At 38.6% G+C, this 18,492-nt stretch overlaps 1 protein-coding gene across 1 annotated transcript in view; it reads left to right on the top strand.

The window, feature by feature from the left end:
- Window positions 1–18,492, top strand: part of DPP6 (dipeptidyl peptidase like 6) — a gene marked incomplete at both ends in the record, with an annotated part of 248,705 nt that overhangs the window by 91,403 nt on the left and 138,810 nt on the right. The window contains one exon of the mRNA XM_083379052.1: window positions 16,694–16,788. Within this exon, the coding sequence (XP_083235178.1) occupies window positions 16,694–16,788 (95 nt within the window). The remainder of the gene's footprint in view (window positions 1–16,693; window positions 16,789–18,492) is intronic.

Here is an 18,492-nt window from a genome sequence, read left to right as displayed (position 1 = left end):
TCATGCCGGCCACATGACCACGGAGACGTCCTTGGACAAGCGCTGGCTCTTCGGCTTTGAAATGGAGATGAGCACCGGCCCCTAGAGTCGGAAATGACTAGCACGCATGTGCGGGGGAACCTTTACCTTACCTTTACCTATAAAGTAAGAAGTCAGATTGAGACTATGCTCATAAAATCCACATTTCTATGGAGGTGACTGTGTAAAATATTTCTGGGCTTTTCATTGTGGGTTCGTGGCATTTTCTTTTACAGATTTTTAATTTGTTATGTCTGTGGAGATTCTCAGTCATCCAAGTCTTAGTTGTCTCAAAGGTGCTTTTTCAAAAGGCAAAAAGACTGGGGATTTTTCCTTCAGGAAGAAAACATTTCACTTCTGTCAGAACTAATCCTTCCATCACCCCCATCATCCTACCAGAACTGATAGCACTTCTTGGATGAGAAGCAAAATGTCTTCTTCTTCTTCTTCCAGTTGCCTTTTGAAACTATCAGATTATGGTGTAACAATTCATCTCTTCTCAGTCCCTACTTCTGAGTAATTACTGAGGACCAAGGTATTCATATATAAGTGGCATAGCAGATAATAGATGTCAAGGTAGAAGCTTTGTCTTTGACTTACAGTAGATAACTATGAAAAAAACCCCCAAGTATTACAATAGGGATGTTTTAAAATTATATAGGGGGCTCCAAGATGAAAACTAAACAGAACAGGACCAAATTTGGGGTGTTGGCGGGGGAGGAACGAGAAGGAAAGGGGAAAAAGGGGAAGAAGTCCTTTAATGCATCTCTATGGGAGAGGTAATTGGACAGAAGCTCTTATGTTGAACTGCTCCATTCTAATGGGCAAGAATTCCATAAGGCAAGATTCCCATGCTTTTCCTGACTTGTGAGTGGCTTTAACCATGGCAAGAGGGAAAGTGTACAAACTGACATTTTGTCAGGACCCACCTCAATCCACATCTTAGGAAATAAGAACTCTTGGATGCAAGTTTAGTCCAAAAGGAAAATGTTTACTAGGATGGAATTGATTGTGGCAATACAAGACGGAATCTAACAAAGTTACATTTCAATCCCATATAAAGCATTCCCATTTCAGCCCCTCCCCTCATCCATTTGGTCAGGCTCTCATCATTTGCTTAGGTGTCAGGCCCTTCCTTGGGAAAGGGAAACTCTCCCTGGTTTTATTGTTATTGCTTCTTCCTTTTTCAGTTGTAAATGAAGATGCGATCCAGGTCTGTGTCTCCCCCTCCCTCCCCCAGTTCAAATGTTCCCTGTTGTTAGAAGATCACCTTAAGTCTATCCTCCCCCCCCCCCTCGGAGAGATGGCAGAATTCCCAGAATAAGCACATTGTTCTACCTATACATTTATGAAATGTGATATAAATGGATTCTGACACATTTGTTGATGTGTGCACACATGCAGACCAGTGTTGGAGTTCCTATTTTTTCATGGTATTTAAGGTAATTTATTTTGCATTTGTTTATGTAACAGAGCCTTACTGCATTTTTTAATAATAAAACCTCTGAAGCTTTATTTTGATGTGTGGGCAGGACATGAGTGATTTGTGGATTACTCCCCGTGGTACTTTAGCACCTTTATAAAAAGCCTTGATACTTCCAACACTTAACAGCAACAATAATAAAGACGTAGCCTGAATTAAAATGACACATAGTTCATTTTTCATTGTGTACATAATTCAACAATAAAGCATGGATTGCATGTGAGGGTTGCTTTCAGTTTCCAAGCTTTGAAGGTGAAGAATGCCAATCAGTTATCAAGTTAACCCTTCGTCCCTCCCTCCCTCCCTCCCTTTCCTTGCTCTTTCACTTTCTTCTTCCTTCCTCTTTCTTTTCTCTCTTTATCTTCCTTCCTTCCTTCCTTCTTTCTTTCCTTTGACCACATAGGTAGGGTCTCATCTTTGACTCATACAATCCTGATTTACTTCCATAATAAGGCTACATCAGTTTAAAAAATGATGTTACATTGCATGGAAATTTTTTCAAGGACTTCTAAGTCAAATTAAATTTTGCCATTTGTTTTTTTGTGATTTTTGCAATCCACCTTGTCTTCTCATTCAGCTAATGGTTCCTAGGCCTGAAAAGTTGACTTTCCTACCAGGCAAAGCCATGCTTCTCTACACATTATGTCCTCTAGCCTGACCCAATTTATTCTCATTAGTGCACCAGAAACTATGGTGTAGAAAAGTCTGTGTTATCAAGGTCTGCAAGGCAATTTGTCTGGAAGACAAATATGAATAAATCATGTCCCATTTTTCCAGGAGGAAAAGGGAAATTGCTTTGGAAATAACTAGCAAAATCTAGGGGTTGGAGGCAAAAGCTGAATGAAGGAAAATCCTAAATAGACCCATTAATTAAGTCTCTGCTCTCTCCACCAACAGTAAGGACATGTTATATTTTTTGAATTTCTTCCTAACGATAACAAAAACTGAATAGGGTTAGCTGTTCTGGTTTAAGCACTACACCATTTCCTTCCACCCCGCAAGGGTCCTTTTAGCTTTGATACCAATGAAAAAGAAGAGAGCCCAAAGCTTAGAGAACTGAATTAAGAACTATACTGCATTTCATGATCCCCTCGAGAATGGAAAGCAGGAATCAGGATGTTCTCTGTGGTCTCCAGAGGCCAGAATCAGCACACGAGAATTCTCCATGTATACAAATATGAAAAACAATTTAGAGTTTTTCTGCAATACTATGGTTAGGCTGGGCTAAAGGAGACATTTTCCAGCTACATGAAGATCATTAACCCAGTTCATATATATATACTCTGCCCAAGATGATAGCAATCTGTCAGAATTGCATATCCTGTTTTTTCACAATCTTCTGCCCCCAGCTTGTTTTAAAAGTAATACCCAATGTTATGCCAACAATTGCATAAATCCAACTGATGGTGTCAACCATCAACTTGACATCAGCTATGGGTTTTGGGCAAAATTTATACATTGCCAACACAGTTTTCCCAACTGCTAGTGCCCTTGGTGGCTCAGTTTGAAAGCTTGCATTGCTCCAAGGAAGATTTGGAACTATGGATTGCCACACAATGGAAAACCACCTGGGATGTGAGATTAAAAAGGAGATCTTCTCTTGGCATCTTGGAGGAGTTGAGCTGCTTGAAATCACTTGGTCTTTGTCAGCTTCTTAAAGTCTTTGTTGGAATAACAACTATCATTGGGTGAGGATGCTCCAGCTGGTTTCTCAACCAAATGTTGTCCAAAGCTCCTTGGGTAATCATTATGACTTTGCTCTACTTGGTATGGTATATCAGTGTGTGTTGCATTGCCGTCTGCTTCCTCTGGATCTATAGCCAATCCTGAAAATATGCACACGGAGGTCTGTTCACAGTTTCCTCTCCATTTGAGTGACAGCTGCTAGATGGAAAAGTAGGCATCTTATGAGATACAATATGATTGTAGTCTTCCTACACAAAAAAGGCAGCAGGAGCTCTTTTAGAATTGGTTGAAATGAGTTAACCTTTTCCTGGCTCTGTAAGAGTCTCAGGTTGATCTTGAGTTCTATTTCTGATCTCAGTATTGTGAAAATTGGATTAGAAACCTTTAGTATAGGGGTTTTAAAGGGTGCCACTTTCTAAATCAATTTTGTCAGAGCATAGTGCAGCCAAAGGGCAAGTACTTTGGAAGGAACGTGAGTTTTGAAAGATGATGAAGTAGGATTTAGAACAAAGGGAAGTCAACTGGTTGCAGAATTACTAGTTGCAAAAGACATGAACTGGTTAAAAGGAAAGTGAACAAGGAGAGGAAAGAAGGAAGAAAAAGAAAAGAGAAAATTCTGGAACTATTTCTTTGAACTTCTGTTGAATTTAATCATGAGTCATACCGGAGAATAGCTTTCTTCACCCATCACTGAAGATTATTATGCTTCAACTTCAGTTTTGAAATGTACAAGTAGTTCTTGATGCTTAACAACCTTTAAAAGTTATGATAGACACTTACCCACAATCCACTCTCAAAGTTACAATGGACACACACACACACCTGTAGCGATATGATCACATTTTGGACACTTAGCAGCCGACTCAACCTTTATAGCCTGCGTGATGTGATTACGTGATTGTGAGTTGAGATATTTTTTCCCATTTTGCATTGTTCGTCTGGCAAAAAACAGCCATTGATGAAAATCGATTTGCTTAATGACTGCAGTATACACTTAATGATACCACAAAAAATGTAAAAAAAATATTGTATCCAGCTACAGCAGGGGTCCCCAATCCCAAGTCAGTGGACCAGCATGCCAGAAACTGGTCCACGCAAACAAGCAAAGCTCCATCAGCCAGATGAAGGCAACACATGAAACTACGCCATCTCCATGGAACCGTTCCGTGGTGCCCAAAAGGTTGGAGGCTGCTGAGTTACAGGATGCATTGACTTATGACTATAATCCCAGGCTCCATTACATTTTAGGCCAAGGACTATGTCATATTTAATCTGTAGCTCTTGATGTTCTAAACTGTCCAGATAGGATGGGTGGTGTAGAAATGTAATAAATAAATAAACACAAGCAAATTAGGAAATTTTGTATCCTTTCCTTATCCTCATCTCATTGATAACATATGCACACAAAAACAGATATTACTTCATGTTTTAGAACTACAACATTAAAAGTCATTTGTATTATTACAGTGAAGCCACAGTGGTACTATTAAAAAAATAATTTTGAATATTGACAAATATAGAAGTTCAGAAGTAGCTACTTTTTCATACATTCATTCCCCTTACATACCTCACATAATTAGTCTAGAGCAGGGGTAGGCAACCTTGGCTCTTTTATGACTCATGGACTTCAACTCCCAGAATTCCTAAGCCAGCTATGGTATGAAACAATAAACATATCAAAATATACTAGTGAAATAAATATATGCTAATAAAAACTAAATATTGTGTATTTGTTATAAAATAATGTCCACAAGTATGAAAGCCAGTTACAAGTCGCTTTTTTCAATGCCATTGTAACTTTGAACAGTCACTAAACAAATGGTTGTAAGTCAAGGAGTACCTTAAATGCAAATCCAGTCAGCAATTTTATATAGACATATACATTGCATGGCAAACGAATCTTATTAAACTCTGTGGGGCTTATTTTTAAATAGATATAGACAACATTACATTATTACAGAGTTGTTATGCCTCAAATTCTTTTCTTCAGCATCACTGAATTAAGCTTTGCAAACTGTGTTCCTCACTCTCATCAGTAAGTCTGAAGACTTATAGAATTGTCCCAAACCATGTAATTTGTGGGGATATTTTTATGAGACAGCTGTTGAAGTTAGCAAAGCTATATTTTACTGTGTCAGATGAGATAAGGCAACCTTAGTTATCCCTGCTTTCAAATTAAGTTTTTTTTCCCTTTAGGATGGCAGCAGAAGTAGAGGCATTGTTTTGTGTTGCACTTGAAAGGTAGATCCCACACACAGGAAATTATCTCCTGGAAAAACAGTAAATCATTGTACAAGTAAAAGGAACTTCGTTCTACTCCCACTCCCAAATTACTACTCACAATCAACTTTTTCATCACAAAGTATGACCCGTGTAGGCTTTGGTCTCACAAACAAAAATGTGGGAGAATCCAAGAGCTTGAATAAGAAGCCTTAAAAGCAAATCTCTTGGTTTACAAACAGGCACATATGTCACCCACTCCTTTTTTCTGAGCTTTAAAAGAAATGTCATTGTCTTTGTGTTCATATTTTTCACATCTGCTTCCTTTGGAAAGACTTATCAGTCTTGTACAACCCCTGTCCAATTTATTTCTTATTCTGTCTTGTGTTTTTGCCTGCATGTAATCATGAAAAGCCTCCATCCTTGGACATTCTTTCTTTCTAAAAAAGAAATTCTAAAAAAAATCTCTATTTGTTCATTCGAAGCTATGTTTTCTGTCTAATCTTTTTTTTTTTCTCATGCAAGAAATCCTGGTGGATTCTGATAGATTTCCCTTTACTTTCTGTCTTCCTTCAATGCAGCCTTTTTGAATTGGGAAAAAAAATCCTCACATTTTTATGTAAAAGCTAATTAGGCACTCCGTAAGAGATAAATATTGTTAATGAAAAGCTCCTTTGTGATAAATCTGTGTGTCTCAAGTACCTATCATAATTACATTCAAACTAATCTGAATAGGTCATTATTCTAATGTTTGCCAAACCTGCATGGTATTCAGAATATTCCCGCCCCCCCCCAAAAAAAAATTTGTAAATACCATTAAAAAAGAGAAGGGGAAAGAAAGATTAAAAAATCTGGGTAGGTTAAGCAAATGAAATTGGGAGGGGGAGGGGTTAGGTAAAATAAGAATGATGAAAAGCCCCAAGCCCCAATATTGAAGAACTGGAGTTTAAATAACAAAAATTGAAGGGGAAAAATATTCTGATTCAGGTGGACAAATATCTGATTGACTGAACAAGTATAGGAAGTCCTTGATTTACATTCATTCATTTAACCACCATTCAAAGTTAAAGAACACTGAAAAATAGTGACTTACGACTGGTCCTCCTGTTTATGACTGTCACAGTATCCCCATGGTCCTGTGATCAAAATTCAGGTATTTGGCAACTGGCATGTATTTATGATGATTGCAGCATCCCAGGGTCATGTGATCAGCATTTGCAACTTTCCTAGCCAGCTTTCAACAAGCAAAGTCAATTGCAGAAGCTGGATTTGCTTAACAACCACATGATTCACTTAAAATTGCTGTGATTTGTTAATAACTGCAGCAAAAAAGGTCATAAAACCAAGTGCTTAAACTGCCTTGCTCAGCAGCACAAATTCTGGTCCCAATTGGGGTCATAAGTCAAGAAATACCTGTGAAAAAAGGGTTATTGTTAAGAATAAGGTAGAAATTCAGGCAGCTGATTGCAACAGTATCTTATACAAATGGATCAGATAGACAATTGTCATGAAGGTATTTGTAGATGAAGGCATAAAAGAAAAAAATTGTCTGCCAATTTTGGTAGAGAACTATTCCAGGAACACAACTGAGATTGTTAAGATGTGGGCCTTGACTTAAGCCTCCATAACACGATGAACATTTAAATGTTCTCTCCTGGTGTTCTTTATTCTTCCTCTCCATCTGTTGCACAAATAAATGGCTTCTCCTATCCTCCTCCTTCTGCCTCCTGGATAACACATATCTGTTGAAGCCTGACAATATTTAAATAATGAAGATTATTTTGTGTTTTACAACTAGAACCCTGAGCCACCATTAACCTCATTATTGTGGCTTTAGGAACATGTAGGCTAACATTTAACCCAAACTGGAGCCAAGCAGGCATCTGCTACATGGGCCAGTGAATTCAGAACACAATCTCTGCCTTGGAGACAGTTAGAAAGAATTTGCTGGTTTTCTATGCCAGGTTGATCCTTTCCTTATTTAATCCAAGCAAGGATTGCCAATCTCACATTTTCTGAAATCCAAAACAAGACTTTAAAGTTAATAATAAACATAAGTAGATGGTGGTACCCATAGACCTGGAAGTATCAAAAATTACAAGATACTATTAAAGCATTGATAGTAAATAATTAAAAGAATTGGTGGAATCTAGCTATAAGTAGACTAAATAATAAAATATTAACAAACCACCAATAATAAGTATGATATTGTTTAGGCATTTGCATATAAAGAGAACTATGGAAGTGCTGAAATCCCCAAATATAGATCCATTTTTCAGAAACCACAGTTCCTGAATAATTTGCAAATAAGAGTCTCTTCTATGGACAAAACGTCCCCTTTGTTTGCATGGATATTTTTTTTCTATTTCAGTGTTGCATTTCCTGCTGAAACATATAAAGTACAGATATCATTTAATGACCTTTTGAAGTTGCAATAGTGCTGAAAGGAAATGATTTATGACAATTTTCTAGGATGGTCGCGTACCACCTGCCAGGTGCCAATGTACCACAGGTGGTACCCGTACCACTGGTTGAAAAGCCCTGCTGTAGATGATTTTGGTAATAGATGGCACTACACTGCCAAGCCTATCTTGGCTTTAACAAGGAGCTTTAAGGAGGAAGAAGTGGAAGTGGATAGAAAAATGGATTCTAATATTGCAAAGTTTTAATGAATAATAAATTAATCAGAAAAGAGATTGATTTGATAATAATAAAAGTCTCTTGGCAGTAGGAATAGAAGTTGAAACATAATGAAGATTTTTCAATGTGTCTGCATGGACTTCATGCTGGCTGGGGAATTCTGGGAATTGAAGTCTACGTATCTTAAAGTGTCCAAAGTTGGCAAACTCTATTCTTAAAGATTGTTGTGAATAGTGAAACTATTAGCTAAATCAGATGAATATTTATAGCAAAAATCTGCCAACCAAAAGATCTGATGGTAGGCAGACAAACCAAAAAGATATCATAGTGATGTGCAGGAGAAACTGTCAAGGTGATTGAACACAGCCATTTTATGTCCCTGTTCTTCAAAATTCATTGCGTCCAATCTGAAGACATAGGCTGCGTCTCTCTAAAAGATCATAGCGGAACAATATTCATTATAAAGGTCAAGCATTGATGTGATCGATCAGTTAGAGGGGACCCTGAAGAGTGATAAAGCTTGGCAATATGGAAGACAAATCAGTAGTTGTTTCCCAGCTGCAGTTTATTCCAAATCTTAAAGATTGTTATGAATATTGAGTTTGGGGGTCAAAAGAAAGCTCTGTGTAGAAAGATGGAGGAGCCGTGGTGGTGCACTGGTTAGAATATAGTATGGCAGGCTACTTCTGGCTGCCAGAAGTTCGGCAGTTCCATTCTCACTGGATCAAAGTTGACTCATCCTTCCAAGGTGGATAAAATGAGGACCCAGATTGTTGGGGGAAATATAATGACCCTGTAAACCACTTACGGGGGGGCTATAAAGCATTGTGAAGCGGTATATAGGCCCAAGTGCTATTGCTATACTTAAAGAAGGAAATGCAATTGATAGGATGGCTAGGGATGATGGGAGCTATAGTTTAGCACAGGGCTTTTCAACCAATGGTATGGGTACCACTTGTGGTACGTTGGCACCTGGCAGGTGGTACGTGACCATCCTAGAAAAGTGGTAGCGGGGGAGGGGAATGAGCTGAACCGGTGGCAGCAACGCACAAGCCTGAGCGAGAGATGGCTGGAGCTGCAGGGCTGTCAGGGCTCAGCGGAAGCGCCAGGATCAGCGCTTCTTCGGGGCTGTCAGGGCTCAGTGGAAGCACCAGGATCAGTAAAGTCAGTAGATAACTGAACAGCTCATAAACTTTTCTGTCTTGAATTCATTATCAAATAAACAGAGTAACTATGAACAAATACCTAAAGTGAAAATGTTAAACTATGTTTGGTTAAAAAAAGTTAGCTTTTAACTGGTAATTAAATCTACAGAAGCCTACAGAAACCTGATATTTTTTCAGATCTAAATGGATTAGTTTTCATGGATTTCTTGGGACTACAACTGCCATTGCTTCTGATATCACGGATAATGGTTGGAGTTTATGGGATCTGTAATCTAATATGTTTGGAAGGGGTGAAGTAGTTTACTGTTCTTCCATAAGGAAGGCAATTAGACAATTATAAAGGTAAAGGTAAAGGTTCCCCCGCACATGCGTGCTAGTCGTTTCCAACTCTAGGGGCCGGTGCTCATCTCCGTTTCAAAGCCGAAGAGCCAGCGCTTGTCCGAGGACGACTCCGTGGTCATGTGGCCGGCATGACTAGACGCCAAAGGCGCACGGAACGCTGTTACCTTCCCACCGGAGTGGTCCCTATTTCTCTACTTGCATTTTTACGTGCTTTCAAACTGCTAGGTTGGCAGAAGCTGGGACGAGTAACAGGCGCTCACTCTGTTACGCGGCACTCGGGATTCGACCTGCCAAACTGCCGACCTTCTGATCGACAAGCTCAGCGTCCTAACAGGTATTTTAAAAATAAGAGAACCGATGCTAGAATGAAAAGATACTATGAATTGACTGGTAGAAGTTTAAGAGACCTCTAATATCTTATATAATATTTGTTTACAAAATTTGGTTATCAACTATTACATTCAACTGCATTATAAGAAAATCACTGTAACATTCTTGTAAGTTATATTTATTATTGTTGATATGCAGGTGTTGTTTTTATGCTAGAGATTCATGGTCATTCCTGTACCAGTTTATTATCTACATGGAAAGTCAACAAAGATGTTTGCCTAAGGGGAGCAAGAAGAGATATCACTATTTGTGTAAATGTGTGTTTACATTGAATGATACACATTCACACAAACTGCTACATTAAAGCTCTGAGCTTGAACTGAATTAAAATAAAGAGTGATTAAAGCTACTTCTTGCATAATAAAGCAGACTAAAACATGTTCAGCTTGCCTAATGTACCGATGTGGTGAGATGTTCATTGTTTAGGTAAAATTACAGCAAACTGAGTATTTAAAGCTCCATTTCCTTCCTCCATTTCATTTTAAAGAGAAGGAAAATTAAAGAAATTGAGCAAGGAGAATTAGGACAGAGGCAAAGGATTCAGAACATAATGGCCTGTGCAGGAAGAGAAATTAAATTGAAAATTCCAGGTGCCTTTATGAATGGAAGACTTAATTATAGCAAACTGTATCTTGTTTAAATGTGCTGCCTAATACTAACATGGTAATTTAGAAAAATTTAAAAATGCTGTGTATTTCTGCATTCTGCTCTCTGTACTGAATAAACATTTTTTACACTCTCTAAAATGTATGGTCCAGTGGACAGAATAATGAATCTTTTTAGCCTCTTTAAAAAGAGTATTGGTAATGTACATTTGAATTGTAATGCATCTCCTTCTTAGCTAGGCTACCCTGATTGAAAACAATGTAAATGAGAAATCAATGTTTTATCATTGCTAGCACATCGTGATAGTAGCAGACCTCTACAATGGAGTAATTGATGGAAGACATGGAACTGAATTTCTAACTCCCATCATTCCTCATTATGAATTATGCTATAATGTAAGGCTACTGGGAATTATAGTACAGTAATACAGAAAGGTCTACATGTTCATCTGTAGATTAAATCTACAGGATTACCTGATATTCCTTACCTCTTTTTCAGTTCTGCACGATTATTGTAATGAAGCGCACATGATGGCTCAGTGGTAAAAGATGCTGAGCTTGTGAGCTGGAAAGCTGACAGCCCATGTTCAAAACTGAAGTGCTGTGCAACAGGGTGAGCTCCCGTTCCTGCCTCTGCTCCTTTCCACCTAGCAGTTCGAAAGCATGCAAATGCGAGTAGATTAATAGGTACCGCTTTGATGGAAATGGAGCAACATCCCATGTGCCTTTGGTGTATAGCCATACTGGACACATGATCACAGAAAATGTGTTCAGACAACATTTGCTTCCGCAGCTATGAACCACAGATTTATTTATTTATTTATTTATTTTATTTTATTCAATTTATATCCTGCCCTGAAGTGGTACCTATTTATCTACTTGCATTTGCATGCTAGGTTGGCAGAAGCTGGGGCGAGGAAAGGAGCTCATCTCATCATATGGAGCTCAGGTTTCGAACCCGAGCTGCCAGCTTTCCAATTCCATATAGGGAAAATGATAAAAGGGGTTGGGTTGTGTAGTGACTTATTTGATGATGTCATCATCATAACCAATAATATTTATCACCTTATTCAATGCTCTGCCTATCAGAAGTCTTCCAGAGTGGATAACATTCTGTTGGACATCATTATCTTTCAGCTTTTTTTTAACCACAGATTTTAATTTTGCTCTCTCTTGAACTAATGAAACATTACACTCCCATGCTTGCATTGCTGAAATTCCTGATTAAATTTAATTTAATTTAGCTCTTTTCTTTCTAAATATGGGCTTGAGCCTGACCAGTCTAGAATGCAGTTTGGGATCAAATTTACTCTAGTATGACCATCTAAAAATGCTAGAGATTTCCTAGAAGCCTGGGACTCTGACAAATTGACATAAGTAAACAACAGATAGATGTAACCAATATATACATACCATGCAAATGAGACAATAAACAATCCAAAAGGGGAACAAAAAAATCAAAACATCTCCCCATCAGAAATCAATACCCAGATGGGCATAGATTAACATCAGGATTGACATCAGACCAACAGTCAGGAAATAAATACCCCAATCAATGAACTGCCAAACAAGAACAGTAAACAGCCTAAACAAAGAACCAGTAACAGGGTAAGCTATCTAGACCGGGATGCCTTGCGCACAGTCACTCATGCGCTCGTGACCTCTCGTCTTGATTACTGCAACGCTCTCTACATGGGGCTACCCTTGAAGACCACTCGGAGGCTCCAACTGGTACAGAATGCAGCCGCGAGAGTTGTATCGGGGGTTTCCCAATACTCCCGTGTTACACCTTTGCTCCGTGAGCTGCATTGGTTGCCAGTTGTCTTCCGGGTGAGGTTCAAGGTGTTGGTTATGACCTACAAAGCTCTCCATGGCATGGGTCCAGAATACCTTGGGGAGCACCTGCAGCCGGCGTCAACTTCCCTCCGCCCAGTACGATCCCACAGAGAGGGCCTCCTCAGGGTGCCGCCGGTCAAAGAATGTCGACTGGTGGCCCCCAGGGGGAGAGCATTCTCTGTGGGTGCACCGGATTTATGGAACCATCTTCCGGTAGAGCTCCGGATGGCGCCCGATCTCCGCTCCTTCCGGCGCGACCTTAAAACCTATCTTTTTAAACAAGCGGGCCTGGCCTGATGGGACGGGGTGGGATTTTATTATTACTTCAATTTTAAATCTGTATTATTTATGGGCATTGTTTAATTATGTTTTAATAATTTTAATTTTTGTATCCTATTTTTATGTATTGCCCTGTTCACCGCCCTGAGTCTCTTGAGAGAAGGGCGGTATATAAATTAAATTAATAAAATAAATAATAAATAATAAATAAGCTACTAGAATATAAATTGAGAGCATTGATGATGTTACCTATTTTGGTAATGAAACATCTGCAAGAAAACCACCAATCTCAGAGGGCACCAAGGATCCCTTGTTTCAACTCTGAGCTACAAACATTCTCCTGTATCAATAATAGACATTTCAGCCTCCTGCTATGCTGATGTCATCTGCTTCTGCTATCTAACTAATGTTGAATATCAGCAAGCCAGAAACCTGTCACAATTGAATCTCCCTGCTGATGAGGTGTTCTTTTCCAGGATGTGATGCCTGGCCAATTGTCTATGCCAGCCCTCTTATTACCTCAGATAATCTAATGATCAGAGGCAGCACAATAGTGGCAATCACTAGTCGTTCTCCAACATGCCAAATCTGGTATTTTAGAAATGCATGTGGAAAAGTAAGACCTTCCCTTTTAATCACATTTTGAAAGTGTAATTTGTATTAATTTAGCACAAGTCAGACAGAAGTCCCCAAAGCAGGCGGAGAGGTTCAATGGAGAGAGGTTTTTCCATGGACCGGAGGGGGCCTGGTTTTGTGTGCTGCCTGCATCCGGCGGATGAGGCTTTGCTTGTTTGTGTGGATCAGTTGCTGCCATGCCACGGTCCAGTACTGATCCACGGACTGGGGGTTAGGGACCCCTAAGTTAGACTATTTGGAAAATTGTTATTTTTTGGTCAGCCAAAAAGAGGTGCAGGAAAAATATTTCAACTAAATCCCTTGAAGATATCCAGCTGAAACAAAATGATGTCTTCTAAAGGATCTTCCATCTTTCTCTTTGATTTTCCATTCCTCGAAATATGAAGCAGCCAGAAATGATGCTTCTCTGTTAGAACCTAGGGAAGAATCTTTTTCTCATCAAATCTCAAAGTTTGCCCTCAGACTGCAAATACAGACTCATATTTATTTATTTATTTTTATTTCAATTCCATTTATATCCCGCCCTTCTCCGAAGACTCAGGGCGGCTTACAAGCTTAGCAGTAGCCTTCATTCTATGTATATGCCTGCTTATTAGGGCTTTCACACACACACCCAAGCGGCATTATTACAAAGTCAGCTTAATTGCCCCCAACAATCTGGCTCCTCATTTTACCTACCTCGGAAGGATGGAAGGCCGAGTCAACCTTGAGCCTGGTGGGACTCGAACCTGCATTAATGGCAGGCAGCTGGTGTTACTTAAGGAGGCAGCTAATTTCAGGCAGCTGGTGTTACTTAAAGAGGCATTAGCCCACTGCTCCACCAAGGCTCATATCCTCTTTGAATCTCAGTCTACCAATGAACTCAAGTTAGGGTTGATAACATACAAGCCTGTTCGGTTGCCACTTCCCCCCTGAATAATACGTTTGACTTGGTCTTAAGTGCTTTGCATTTCTGCCACATTTTAGTTTTGGTCATGCAAAAGAAAGCCTGTTTCTTATTATGCTATTCAAGGTCTTCTCATCTTCTTCAGATGAATAATATTTGCAAGGAAGGGACAAAGATAACATTTGCATGGAGGCAGCAGGCAACAGGAAGAAAATTTGAATGAATTCTTGATGGTCGTGAGTCTTTCTCATGGTCCATTTTATAGGGAGCATTTCTCATACCCATATTTCGCCTCTCACCACCATTAAAGGTTGCTGCAGGCAAGGGAGACATAAATAAATGAAATCATTCTTTGAGGAGGAGCAGAACATGGGAATACAGTGTAGAGTTTCTGTATTTGCAGTGTTTTCATTCTTCTGCCAGCAGTCCTATTTAATAGCCTTCAGAATTCTTTCTCCTTGGAGTGACATTCCATATACAAGGACCTGCCATCATAAGGAAATGCTTCTCTGCTAGGTATGCAGAGAAATACACTCTGGTGCTAAAAGCACCTGCTAATGTTGGATATAGATTTTTTTTTCTGCCTGTCCCTGGAATTGAAAGTGAGAAAAACAGTCAAGTCAAGAAGAGCTTTTGTGGTCTACTCCATACAAACTGGAATAAATAACTGTTACTTAAAGAGGTGGGCATTTGAAGCTCCAAATAGTTGGAAGCAGTAAAAAAAATGAGATTCAGTGATGACCTTTATCAGCTTTGATGTCAGCTATAAATCAGACTGAAATTCTCATCAGCCTGCTGGACAGAATTCATTTGCAGACAAAGGCTGCTGCGTTGTTTTCTGTCTTTGATTGAGGGACGCCCAGTGAAAATGAATACAGCTTCAATAACATGAATCATACATTTCAAAACACAAACGGAGAGCTATTATTCATTGATTCTGAAGACTTGAGATGATTACAGGACTTGGAGACTAGCAAAGGCTTATTGTGTTTTCTGTTGGGTCATGAAGCCAATCAATTTTGGCTTCTTTAAAGCAAGCCAATTTGCTCTTCATTAAATTTTAACTCTTTGCTGATGATGTGAATTGACTTACCAGCAGAACCAACCAATCAATGCTGGTTTAATTTTATTTTATTTTTTGCTTTTCACCTTATAAAGACAGGATAGAATTATGCATTATTAACCTATCAAAGAATGCTGGGAAAGATTGAGGGCAGTAGAAGAAGGGGACGACAGAGAATGAGGTGGCTGGATGGAGTCATTGAAGCAGTAGGCGTGAGCTTAGATGGACTCCAGAAGATGGTAGAGGACAGGAAGGCCTGGAGGAACATTGTCCATAGGGTCGCGATGGGTCGGACACGACTTCGCAACTAACAACAACAACCTATCAAAGGCAATGAAATCTTTAGAAAAGCACTTTTTTTCTCTGAATATAACAAAGGGGCATGGAGTTTTTAACTCCAAGAGACTGTCCTTAGGTGTAAACCCTGTATGTAACCTAAAGAAAGCTTTCCTACCTTGGGCATTGTCCTGATATTTGTGAACTTCAACTCCCAGAAGTCCTGAGCCACCCACAGGCTTTGCTATGAATTCTGGGAGTTGAAGTTCAAACATGTGAAGAATGCTACAATTAGGGAAAGTATTTTTAAAATACTTTTAAATACTTGTGCTGAAGTCGCAGGTGAGGCCAGGAATATTATTATATCCTATGTACAAAATAATTAAACACAATATCTGAACAGATTTAAGAGTTTTAATATCAGCCAGAACTAAAACCATGATGTTATGTACTATCAGTTGTTCTGCAAGTTGCTTGCTTTTCTAACAATTTTTGTAGCATAGCTATACAATATGGAATTTTCCTTAAAATTGGTATCAGTTTAAAAGTACCTAGCCAACTCTGGTTTATCTCAAAATAGCTTCAGTAGGGTTCGGCCTACTTAATGCTGGGATGGGAAAATACCAAGAAATCTCAGGGTTGCATACTTGACTGAAAAGTTGAAACCAGAAACAATCAGTTCACTTAATAATTTGGGGCATATGTGTTGTTGGAAGTAGGTGATAAGAATATGTTTTAAAAACCTATTATATACCTGATTTAAAATATCAGATCTACCCCTCTGTGACTCTGATGCTAGCTGCAATCACGAGAATTGAAGATGTTTCTCTATTTTAGACATTATCCAGTGCCTTCTAAGCATAGGTTAGTTCTCTCCTTAGCATGAAGAGGGACTGGTCCTCTCAGAAGCAAAAGAAGCTATCATCCTAGTTCAGAAAAGTTATAATCAAAAGTTTCTATTTTGTTTGGTAATTCCTTTTCCTAGTATCCAAAAAAAATTCTCCTCTTCTGTTTTCTGATCCTCTTTGTTGTAAATGGCAAGTAATAAATGTAGACCTGTTAAGCTAGATGTTTTGCCAATAAGCTGTGGTCCTCTCTTAATTATCCTCTGGCCCATATGTGATAGATACAAATCACCCTCTTCTTCTGTTCTCTCTCCTCTTTTAGATACAGAATTCATTTATAGAGACCGGAATGGCTCAGTGATAGTGCACAATGTGGAAACAAACCATTCAACAATTTTAATAGAAAACAAAATAATTGTGAGTATCTTCTTGAATAGGTTACACAGTTGCACATCTGTCTGTCTCAGAGGTTAAGAAAGAACGTGCCTTCAATTACTTGTACAGAAGTTGAATATTCTGATTCAAACACACTGGAAAATTTAAAAAAAAACATATATTTTCATATATGTTTTACATTTGTGTGTGTTTGTATGTACACTGAGAGCTTAGACACTGAAGATAAATTCCTTGTGTGTCCAATCATTCTTAGCCAATAAAGTATTCTATTCTATTCTATTTTACAAAGCTGAAGTTAAGATTTGTGAATGTTTTTAGCTAAGCACTTCCAGTAAACAATATAATTCCCTCTCTTTGTAAAATAGAGAGCCAGGATTCAAACAGAATAGGCTAAGAAAAATCTTAAGTTACTTATCTTTTAAAAAAGGAATACATGCATCTCTTCCCACCTGTTTGTGTCGTGACTTTCTTTTGAAAACAGGGTCTAAGTCATATGTGTTTCTCACAGTTGATGAACTCAGCCTAAACCCTCTAACATTAAAAATAAGACTTAAAGGATATAATTCAGCTTTTTCCCTACCAAAAGATCACTGGGGAGACTATGATAAATTCTGCAAGAAATTCACTGGTACAGTGGTTAGAATGCAGTATTGTAGGCTGATTCTGCCCACTGCCCTCAGTTCGATCCTGATGGGGCTCCAGGTGGACTCAGCCTTCCATCCTTCAGAGGTCAGTAAAATGAGGACCTAGATTGTTGGGGGCAATATGCAAATAATATTGCAGGATCCAATCTGGGTTGGTCTTTGGGACCAGAGTTCTTTCGAGCTTTTGTACTCATACTGGAGCTCATCCTCAAGAATTTCTCTCTACATGAAAGTGTGCAAATAATACTGATATTGTAAACCGCTCAGAGAATTCTGTAAAGCACTATGGGTGGTATATAAGTCTATGTGCTATTGCTACATTATTTCTAGTTTAATTAGAAATTTAGAATGTCCCCATTTATTTTATTTTATTTTTGCAATATTTACATTACCATAGAGATCACGTAAGACAATGGTTCACAACTTTGGGAACTTGAAGAGATGTTCAGATCCCAGAATTCCACAGCCCCCATTTCCTGGCAGAGGAATTCTAGGAGCTGAAATCCACACATCTTATAGTTGCCAAGGTTGAGAAACATTAACATTGACCAATAAGTCTCATCTTTGCTCAGTTCCAGAATCCAAAAATAAAGACTCCCTGAAAATGGCTGTTTAACTTCACTTGAACACATCCAGAAGAGGAGGACCATAACTTAGCTAGATAATTGGTTCCATTATTAAACTGCTTTTTAATTAAGAATTGTTTGCTCACATTTAACTCGAATCCGCCATCCTTAGAAATTAAGATTCTTATTCTGTATCTTGCACTCTGGGACAATAAAGAAGCCATTTAATTCTATAAAACCTTCCCTGGTCAAGCATTCTTAGATATTTCTTACTGACTAAAACCACAAATTTTATATTCTTTTATTTAACTTCATAGTTAATTTTCTCTGGCTACCTAGATTTTACACCTTTATCTTTATTTATTTTTTTAACTTTTGTATGGTATGATTTTAATTGCCCTGTAAACCGCCCTGAGTCCTACGGGAATAGGGCGGTATATAAGTCAAAATAATTAATTAATTAATTAATTATCTCACACATTGTGGGTTCTGTGCATTATCCATTATATTAAATG

Source organism: Vipera ursinii, assembly GCF_947247035.1.
Source record: "Vipera ursinii genome assembly, chromosome: Z".
Classification (NCBI taxonomy): Eukaryota; Metazoa; Chordata; class Lepidosauria; order Squamata; family Viperidae; genus Vipera; species Vipera ursinii.
The sequence above is the reverse complement of the archived record's forward strand: the minus strand, read 5'-3'. Positions and strand labels throughout refer to the sequence as shown.